Source organism: Monodon monoceros, unplaced genomic scaffold (assembly GCF_005190385.1).
Source record: "Monodon monoceros isolate NGI ecotype Baffin Bay Population unplaced genomic scaffold, NGI_Narwhal_1 Contig804_ctg1, whole genome shotgun sequence".
Classification (NCBI taxonomy): Eukaryota; Metazoa; Chordata; class Mammalia; order Artiodactyla; family Monodontidae; genus Monodon; species Monodon monoceros.
The window spans coordinates 104,493-115,029 of NW_021703507.1; the positions used below are offsets into that span (position 1 = coordinate 104,493).

General features: G+C 44.8%; 1 protein-coding gene across 1 annotated transcript; it reads left to right on the plus strand.

Annotated features, from left to right (window-relative positions):
- The first annotated feature begins 722 nt into the window (after positions 1 to 722).
- On the plus strand, positions 723 to 8,993 carry LOC114891600 (neuronal membrane glycoprotein M6-b-like). Its single transcript, XM_029215797.1, has 6 exons — positions 723 to 737; positions 1,503 to 1,659; positions 4,333 to 4,503; positions 6,702 to 6,776; positions 7,645 to 7,710; positions 8,913 to 8,993. The coding sequence occupies exons 2-6, from the start codon at positions 1,513 to 1,515 to the stop codon at positions 8,991 to 8,993; spliced, it is 540 nt and encodes a 179-aa protein (XP_029071630.1). The 5' UTR covers positions 723 to 737; positions 1,503 to 1,512.
- The last annotated feature ends 1,544 nt before the right edge of the window (positions 8,994 to 10,537 follow it).

Consider the following 10,537-nt stretch of genomic DNA (forward strand, 5'->3'; position numbering starts at 1 on the left):
AGAAGGAAAAAGAAAGGGCCAACAGTGTAGTGGGTGTTTGGGACCTGGGGTGGGATCTCACTAGGGTGCACACATAGGACACTGCACACAGTGGCCGAGGGGCACAGTGGCAATACTGCCAATCCTCCCACCAGGAGAGTTACCATGGTTCCCAAGAAACAGTCGCCCTCCAGTGTTGTCACAGAAAATGGCCATCCCTGGAATGATAGGAACCTGTTGAAGACTTAGCCCAACTCTAAGTCTACAGGAACAGGACTTGGACATTCATTCTTCAAGCAGCAGAAAAATCCCCAGGTATCCTCCAGTTCAGAAAGGGGAAGTTTTAGGGGTTCAGCCTCAGCCTTCCAGTTCTGTAATCATTCTCAGTGGAGTTGCAACAACTCCCATGCATGGATTCTCTAACCGTGCATGCTTGGCAGCAATGAATTTATTTCCTTCGTATATTTTCCCCTTGCCCTTCAGTGTTTCCTTTTTCCTTCCTTGACTACCAGGGTTTGACAGTCTTTAGGTATCTTGTGATTGGAAAAAACTTTTCGACCAGACTTTTGAAAAAGGCATGAGTGAATTTTTATGGAACAGTAATGGGATCCTATTAGAAGAGTCCTTAGGGAATTTTATTCTTTATCTGTTCAGGAAATGATTCCAAAGAAATGAGCAGCAGTAGGGGAGGCTATAAGGAGGATCAAGCAGGACAGTGGACTCGCTGAGTGCCAAATATGTACAAAAAAGACCAAGAGGTATTCACCGTGACTGAGCCTGGGAAAGGTGTGTTAGTTTAATTAGCTGGTGATCTCGATGAGTGGCTCTCAAACTTCCAGCAAATCTTTTAAAAAAAATCCCCATGTCCATGTTTCACCTCAGACTAATTAAGTCATGATCTCTGGGGACAGGACGCAGTTATCTGTTGTCTGTAAAACTCACCAGGTGGTTGCAGTGGGCAGCCAAATGTCAGCTGCATCGCTGCTGGCTTTCATAGGACAAAATTAGATGTGAATTAACTTCTTTTTGTATCTACTTGATATATTATCACTTGTGACATGAGAATGTCTGTGCAGAAAGCGTTTGCCCACGTTACTCCTTAAAGCAGCCCTCAGTGCTTACTTAGGGGTTTTATCAGAATAACGTTAAGCACTAGGCCTGGTTGGGAGGCATTTTGATACGGTGGAAGGAACACGTCATCCACTGAACCAGCGTTTAAATCCTGGCTGTGTGTGTATCCTTGGATGAGTGACTTTAACTTGTCAACGTCTGCATTTATAACTAATCTAATAAGTTTTAAAAGATTCCAACTGGACCCCTGTGCAAAGGAAACTTCTCCCTTGTCTGGGAAGTTTGCTCATCTTGAAAGAAAGGCTCAGGCTGCGGTGGACTGGGCAGGGATGCCTGCCTGCAATGCCCCATGAGCCCACTGAAGCCATCATCCAGTCAAGTGATGTCACCCTCATGGCCTCCCTCTGGAGTCCAAAAACGTCTGTTAACCACTTGGGACCTTCTTTTCCTAGAATACAACTGATGCAGTGTGTCATCTATGGAATTGCATCACTTTTCTTCTTGTATGGGATCATTCTGTTGGCACAAGGCTTCTACACCACGAGTGCAGTGAAAGAACTGCACAGGAAGTTTAAAACAACTGCCTGTGGCCGGTGCATCAGTGGGATGGTGAGTACGAATCTCTGATGACTGATACCCAGCCAAAGCCACACCTCCATGTGTTTCTTTTTATTTGGTAAAAGCTAACTGAGAATACACGCAGAGTCCATGACAGAAGAAGTGTCCGTTCCAACTCCTCAACATGTTATTGAGGAGAAATTAAAATCTATGGCTGGTAGGATGAAATCAAGCATTTCTCTTATCAATGTACAGATAACAAGGGTATTGAAGATTTTTCAAATATAAAGTCTCCACTATGAAAGGAAATAATTTTCCTATCATCTCACTGCTCTCCTTCATTTATCTTTGAATATGGATTGTGGCCACAAAGACTCACCCATACTATGATGAATGGTCACAATCCCTCTGGCAGTGTTGACCAAGCATGTTTCCTACTAAGCACCTTGCTGGGGACTTTGCTAGTCACCAGGAGTGCAAAGATTAAAACATAGGCTTCTGTCCTCCAGAAGTTTAGAGCCTAAAGAGGGGGGTTGAGCAGGCTCCAGAGCCAGCCCGCCACCTGTTTTTATCCACCTATGAGCTAAGAATGACTGTGTATCTTTACATCGTTGGGGGAAAAAACAAATGAATAATATCTTAGGACACACGAAATTATATGAAATTCAAGTTTTGACGTCCATAATAGATTTTTTGGCACCCAACCACACCCCTACATTGACACGGCATCTGCGTCAGCGGTCATGCTGTAACAGCAGTGCTGAGGAGTGTCTGTGACTGCATGTGGCCTGCAGAGCCTGAACATCCCCTCTCTGGCCTTTTGCAGGCAATGTTTGCTGACCTCAGGTCTAGAGGAGGACAGAGCTTAAAAGGGACTCATTAAGAGGTAGGGTTAGAAAGTGCCGTTTCACAGAAGGAAAGTCAGGGGTGAAGGGAGAGGTGGGAAAGGGGCATTTTTGTAGTTTGATCTGGGGCACGTTGAAGTTGAGCTTGTAATAGCCTGTGCCAAGCAGCTGGCTGGCATTTGAGAAGGTAGTCAGATATGATGAAAACAGTTGGAGAGTTGAGAGAGAAGTGCTCACACAGAGGCAGAAAGCACAGGCTGGCTGAGGAAGGCATGGAAGGAAGGAAGGAAGCAAGGAGGAGGATATGCACCGTCGCTGTGGGGCTGCAGCTCCCGGGGGGTACCGACTGAGCTCTCTGCTGTCACGAGGTAAGGACGCAGAGCGTGTCTTAAAAGACACGGAAAGCCCAGTGTTCATAAAAATCCTCCTTAAAGGAAGCATAGAGAGTGTAGTTACTTCTTTGTGACCAGATGGGAGCCCGGGGTATGAAGGGGCTGGGACGCTGTGCGCATTGAGGTTAAGGTAGGTGCGCTCGTTCCCCGGGTGGATGTGTCCTTGGCAGCTGCTCATCCTGGGAGGCCCTAGGCCAGCTGCTGCCGTGCGCTGCCCCTGCTGCTTCTCTGTCCAGCCCTCTGTTCCCGCGAGCGGCAGTAGAGCTGTGTGCGCAGGGCCGGAGGACCCAGGGAGGGCGGCAGTGGTGGGCAAAATCACTGGAGCCCTGCGGCACCCGGCGTGGAGGAGGAGGACCCAGCCTGAGCAGAGCAGCCCGGAGAAGAGGAGCTGTGGCCTGGATGGAAGGGAAGGCTGGAGCCCAGAGGAGCAAAAGGATGCTGCTGGGGCCAGATCAGGAAAGGTCTTGGGTGCCGGGCTGGGAATTAACTTGAAAGACAGGCAGGCTGTGACAGGACCATTCACAGGGCAGAGCGAGGTCTCCAGGGCCCTGGGGGAGCGACTCGAGGGAGGGAGGAGAGGTGACCAAGAGGGGATCGATCACGAGACTCCTGGATCATGGTGAGTGAGTGGAGAAGAGGGGACAGAGGCGAAGCCCGCGGGCGAGGTGGGCTCTGGGTTATGCTGTACGGGAGTTGAGGGCGCGAGTAGGGGTTGTGCCGAGGACGCTGCATGGCGTTGGGGCACCGGGTGGGTGCACGTTCTGAAAATATCAGACCCACAGCGTTTTTGAGACAGCCTTTTCAAAGCTCTCTGAAAAGCGGTAGTCCAAGCAGGTCAGGAAGAAAGGAAAGCCGTAAGATCCTGTTCCTCATGAAATCATCCATGGCAGCACGTGGGCCAGCACGATGAATCCTCTTCCCATTGCCATCGCTGCTGTGGATCTTAAAGCTGAAAAACACAACAGAACAAAACTAGAGGGAAATGAGCATTTTATCAGGTCCACTGTGCACTAAGCTTGTGATCATGGCTATTGTAAACGTAGTGAAGGTGCAAGCATCTAGTGCTTTTTAGTAATTTCACGGGATCATGAAACTAGCCAAGTTCCTTTTGACAAAGGGCTTCCTGTAGCAATGGCTGTTCTACGGCCCATCTATTATGTAAAATAAAGGGAATTTGGGAAACTGGTATGGAGTGGCCTGTGAAAGCCTCCAGCCACTGGTGTTTAGGAGGAGTGCCTGGAGGAGGCCCTGTCACCAATTAGCTCTGTGACCTTGGACAAGGGAGATCCTCCCTTGGCCACTCACGTCCTTGCTAAAAGAGGGACCCGCAAAGTTCCAAGACTTCCCTTGTCACTGCCGTGGTCCAAGTGGTGCTTTGACTGCATCCCACAAGTTCAGTAGGCCGGGAAATGTGTCATCACTCCTCCCAGGGGTTGTGCTTTGCCCTGGTTGGTGACGATGCTTTCTCCTTCTCCTTTTCGGCCTAGTTCTTCTTCCTCACCCATGTGCTGGGAGTGACCTGGCTGGGCGTGTTTGGTTTCTCTGCGGTGCCCATGTTTATGTTCTACAACATATGGCCAACCTGTGAAATCATCAAGTCCCTACAGACAAACGGGACAGCTGGGGTAGAGCAGATCTGCGTGGACATCCAGCAATACGATACTTCCTTTTTTTCTCCTCGATTCATTGGTATCCTCTTGTGCATATGTCTGGGCCTTAATTATTACATGGGTGTCTAAGCATCCAGATGGGTTTCATCCATTCTACTGGAAGAGTTTATTATACTCTTTCCCACAATGTGCTCTATTTTCTGGATGGAAACATCAGTTAGGCTCTTAGTTCCTAAAAAGGGTTATTCAAAATTGTTATATTTGCATGTTCAGTATATAGTAAAATAAACTTTTTATAATGCAGTTCAATCAAAAAAGACTTGTGGATATCCACTCTAAAAAGTATATATTTTTCCTTCAACTTATTTTGGTTTTGTACCATCCAATTTTCCATCTGGAATATTGCACGCACCGTATAATCCAGTTACTCTGCACATTCACCTCCCTTAAATCAGGTCTTTTTTAAATGAGCAACTGCTTTAATATTGAAAAGCAAAACATAAAATCCAGGTGTATTTTGAAGTCATCAGAAGGTACTCTATTAAAGCCAGCTATTGGAAAAAACCTTTTCACACATATTTTTAATGAGTAGGATCTTCACCCTCGGCAGCTAAGGTCAGTTCATTTTGACAGGGCACAAAAGGGGCCAGGGCACCTCCTGTCCATCACTGAAGACCCGACTTCCCTGTTGAGTGAGAGAAGGCAGTTTCAGTAGTGCTTCTGGCCAGGATGGTAGGAAATCTTCTTTTTGGCAGAAACAACTAGGAGAAGAAGAAGAGCTTTTCACTAGAATTGAAGAGAATATCATTGTTCTTTCAGAGCTTTACTGGAAGAGTATTTTTGCTTCTTATTTTTCCTATCTGGCTTATCCTCAGCATCTTACCTTGAACCATAATACGAAACTTACCTAAAATTGCCCATCACACTAATTTCTTCTCATAGAGCCAAAGGCTCACACACACTGTTCTTTAGTCTCTGTTTTCAATCCATCCTAAAGTTGATTTCTAAAGTATTTGTAAGTGACTATCTAGATGCATATATCATTTCCCTCTTCTTAAATATTCACTACAAATGTTTGGTCATCAGTAATCATTTTTAAAAATTTTTCTGTATTTGAAACCAGTGGTTTCGTTTCCCATTCCTCTGAATCAAAAAGACTTACTGTTGGTCCATAGCAAAGATGGAAAGAATAAGGAGTAATTTTCTATTTTTTTTTTTTTTTTGCAGTACATGGGCCTCTCACTCTTGTGGCCTCTCCCATTGCGGAGCACAGGCTCCGGATGCGCAGGCTCAGCAGCCATGGCTCACGGGCCCAGTCGCTCCACGGGATGTGGGATCTTCCCAGGCCGGGGCACAAACCCGTGTCCCCTGCATAGGCAGGCGGACTCTCAACCACTGCGCCACCAAGGAAGCCCAGGAGTATTTTTTTAAAATCCTCCTTCCTTACCGCCTGGCAGAAGGAGAACTTGCCCCATGTCATATTTAAGCACACACCTAGGCATTAACGACAGAAAGAGCAGCAGCTGCCGAATGGACGAGGTGCCTGCAGAGGTGAGTTGGGTACAGTGAGAGACACAGTGTGGGGACATCTTCCCCACAGAGAGACACCTCTGAGAGACAGAGGCCGTGCTCTCTGTGGGGAAGGACAGTGGTTTTCCAAGTTTCCAATTGGAGCTTCAATCAAAAAACATTTCCGAGATACTTGTAAAACACAACAAAAATGAATAAAAAAGCAAAGACATACAAAATGGAAACCCAAATTCTAGAACGTAATTACTCTGTCAAATTGCCATGAACCTTTCTGAGCACAGCCTCCCAGTTTCAGAACGGATGTTGGGGTGGACCACTGACATAGAGCTTGAGGGGTGAGTCTGCAGATCATGAAATTCAGGGCGAGAAGTGTTTGGCTTCAGGAGGAGGAAATGCCTATGAGGTGAGTTGTCCTGCAGCTGTTGAACTAGAGTTCAGGACTATCAGCTCAACTAACCAAAGCAGAATTTGTAGGGAAAAAAATTGAGTTGTCTAATTCTCTTATGGACTAGTTAGTTGACTTTGCTTTTGCCCTGTTGTCTAAATAGGACTTTTTATTCCCAAAAGCTTGTTCTACAGGGAGCAGTTACATCAGTTGTTGAAGAACTTGGCCGGTCATTGTGTTGTAACTGCCACTAAAAGTGGTAGGGCCCGCTGAGAGCAGGGGCGCTGGACTTTGCACTAATCACTAACTTTCTGTTGAGGTTCACTTCCCAGGTATCATTCCTTGGAATGCCTTCCCAGGAAGAATATGTGGCTCGGCCCTGGAGAACATCTGCAACACAAATGAGGTAAACCCCACCCCCTAAGTGGGTTCCTAGGTGACCACTGGGCAAAAGAGGCTGAGAGAAGTGGTTCTCCTAGGGACAAAGAGCAAGAGAGGGCTCTCTGCCTGCATTTTTTACCTAGAAAATGGCCCTGGTCCATGGCCCAGCCCACTGAAGGAGGAGCCTGCACCATCAGAGAGCTTTCTCTTTTGGCAATAATTTGAGAGTGATCCCAGTTCTGCAAGTCTGCATATATATGTAGACTCTTCTCTTTCACCTTCAGATAGTATTTCAAAGTAGGACATTTGTCACACAACCAAGCTAAATTTTCATAAAGAATATTGCCCTGAATTTGTATACAAGCAAATTTTTATACACTGGCACTTAGTCTCACATTTCCAGACTGATTTGCTATTTCTTGTTCATCCTTAATTGGCAATAAATCCTGACAAACTATGGTTTAAAATCTCTCTGCCCTAGAATAGTCTTTAGGCAGTGGTTCATAACTGTTTATAAAAGCAAATTCTCAAATGCACTCATGGAAGCTTACATATTCAAGAGAATCCTGATGTGCTTCTGGAACCAGCGAGCGACTGATATCAGCAGGGCCCACCTACCTGGCTGCTCTGCATGTATATCCAGGATCAGGCTGCAGGCACTCCAGAGCAGTATCATATCCTGACTCTGGGGCCCAGCCCCCAGCTACTCCTATGTAACTGGTCTGGGGTGCATCCTGGGCCACAGGAAGTTTGGAAAGCCCTGCAGGTGATTCCAGCATGTGCCCAGCCTTCAGAAAACAGCCCTAGAGGAGAAAGAGGGAGCTGTGCCCGGACCGGGAGAGGCCATTTTCTTCCATATAAAATGCTAACATTGGTGCCCTGCTCTTTTCTAGCTCTACATGTCCTATCACCTTTTCATCATGGCCTGTGCGGGAGCTGGTGCCACCATCATTGCCTTGGTGATTACAGGCCCCAGGATGGGCCTAGTGAAATCCCCACCTTCCCTGCAGTCACCCTAATAGCAGATTTCCCTTCCAGGCTTCCAGCCAACAAGTCTGGGACTCTACCTTAGTTCACTTTCCCCTGTGTAAACATACCCCATGTCTAGATTGCAGGATGTACGAAGTGGTGGTCTTGGAATCCATGGTAGGTGATGAAATTTGTATTCTGTGGAAAGAATCAGTTTGCTTCTGTTTAAAGACATCTTATTCAGTATATATTGCTGATTCATGAACAGCACTGTAACTCAAAGCTGAAGTTTATTTAACACACGTGTTTTCTCCATAAGGCCCCTCACTGCCTTCCTGTGCTTAGGGACACTAGACAGCCCTTCAGCACGCTGGTGATGGAAAGTGTAAAGAGCGAAATTACAGAAACCCAAACTACATGGCACTAAGTAGATTATGAAAAGGATGTTTGTTTACAGCCCAAGACTTGCCACAAGAAGGCACAGTGTTGCCATGGTTGCCTCAGCTTTTTTCCCACTCTGCATGTCCGAATGGCTGTGGCATTGCCATGAGTCCTGACCTGGGAGTTGCAGAGAAATTTTAACATGAAGGCAAATTCACACATAGGGAGGGTGCAACCACACAGGTATATGTTTTTGTGTGTGTATATATAACTTGGGAGGGCTTGGCTTGTGGTGTTGAGAAATCTAAGACTCGTAGAGAGAAGGGCAAATCTCATGTGCTCTGAAATGAGTCCTTCGCAGTTTTTCCAACCTTGACATTATCCCTTCCCATTCCAGCCAGGGAAAGAACTACCCACTACATCACAAGAGTGACCTGTTCTCTTTGCTGAGCAGCAGGCAGGCAGAGGACTAACAGCTGCTGAGTGGGCAGCATGGGAAAGAATGAGGGGAAACAGGACTCCTACCCTCATCTTTCTTTCTCATGCTGCTCACCAAGCTCTCTGTTGTTTTTTAAATACATCCAGTCTTTTTCATAAACGTACTGATGGGAGAGCAGAGGACTTATATGTGAAATGCCAATTATGAATTTGTGTGTGCCAGATATGAAAATCTTCTCTTGCGATTATAAATGAGAAAAAAGAAACACCGTAGGCTCTGAGCTGGCACTCATCACCACCCCAGTTTAGAAGTGTCAGGGCACCAGCCTTCATTGCCTGTATCTTACTGTCCTGTTCTTTTCTCTTCCACCAGCTGATCTGCATGATGACTACTACATATAACTATGTGGTTTTGAAGTTTAAGAGTCAGGAAGATTGCTGCACTAAGTTCTAAATTGCATAAGGCCAATAAGGAGCTTTAGACAGCTATACGCGGTAGCGTGAAGTATCACTGACCTCCAGACTAAAGCAGAGCCTAGGTTTCTGCAGTTTTGTTATAGTAATATGTAAATCATGTTAGTCAACTCATTGTGCATGGTAGATTAATGAAATGAGTTACTGTACATGAACTACAAAATAATGAGATCTGGCTCTTTCCACCTTTTGGAAAGGATTCAGTTATTTACTGACATTGGTAAGCATCCACTGAAAAACAATTTTTCTTGAACTTAAACTTTGAGCAGTAGTATCTCTAAGTATTAAAACTTTGGGATACCTGCATTTTCCATTATTTTTGCTTGTTTGATAACCAATTTCAGTGATGAAAACAAGCGCTAAAGATGAAATGGAAGAGAACCATTTTCATCTGGATTTGGTCTTGTCAGACTCTGGAAAATATTCTACAAATGTATTCTAAATTTGATTACAACATCATTTTAAATTTGATTACAACATTTTTTTTTATGATTACAGGGCTCACTACCAAATAGATGCCCCTCAAATTAGCTGATGAAAACTTGAAGAAAGAGAGCTCATTTGTTATCTCTAAAAAGAGGATTTATATGTAGTTTTATTTTTACACAACACCATCCATCGGCCCTTTCAGAGACTTGATAACCTCAAAGGGCTGGGTTTGGGTGAGTAGTAACTGATTCCTCATAGCCACTTCTCAAACAGCACATAAGATTTTAGTAAGATTTTAATGGGGAGAGTAATTGTGCTTGGATCGGAAAGTCTCAAATATGTCGAAAAGGAAATATAAGGAACTCGAGATGTACGTGTTGCAGGAAAGATGAGGAAAATAAAATAAGCGGGAAAGAAGTGTTTGCCACATCAACTGTAAAGAATGATAATAAAGATTCTGACGTTTTGTGAAATGAAATCATGGCAGTTATAAAGTGAAAACTGTAGTTGCACTACCAAAAATGTGTTAACACAGAGACTGCATGCTTTGCTTATAGTTCTTAATTTTGGTTTTGACATTCACTTAATTTTTACATGTTAAATATGTAGTTTTATATTATTTACTCAAAATAAACATTGTTCACACTTTCAGGCCTTTGGGGGAATTATTTTTATCCACAGATAGATAGGAAAGCAAGATCTTTGCACAACACTGATTCTAAAATAACCACACAGCGTGTTTCTGAATTTCTGCCTTAAAGTTACTCTCAAACTGGTAAAAAGTGCCCTGTCGTATTTCACTTTTGCCTTTTCTTAACACTAATTTCTTTGGCCATTTTTTCCAAGTTCATTATGTTTGTGTGTGTACTAACTTTTCCTCAGCCTCTTACTATGAAGCATCTTGGCAGAGCATGTGCTCAGTCTCCGATGCCTCTGATAGCATAATGAGTATTAATACGGAATAACTACCTCTCCCTTTTTCCAGTACAGAGCGTCTAATCTACCTCGAAGCTCGCTTTGCCTTCTCACATGCTCACTAGCCATCATGCTAACCCTTCTTTTCCAGATCCACTTCCTCATGATACTGTCTTCTAA

Bases quoted from the DNA above. Each gene is read 5' to 3' on its own strand.
- LOC114891600 (XM_029215797.1), top strand. From the start codon at position 1,513: ATGCAGTGTGTCATCTATGGAATTGCATCACTTTTCTTCTTGTATGGG. The intron at 1,660-4,332 runs GTGAGTACGAAT...TTTTCGGCCTAG, and splicing joins GCCGGTGCATCAGTGGGATG to TTCTTCTTCCTCACCCATGT. The intron at 7,711-8,912 runs GTGATTACAGGC...CTCTTCCACCAG, and splicing joins GTGCCACCATCATTGCCTTG to CTGATCTGCATGATGACTAC.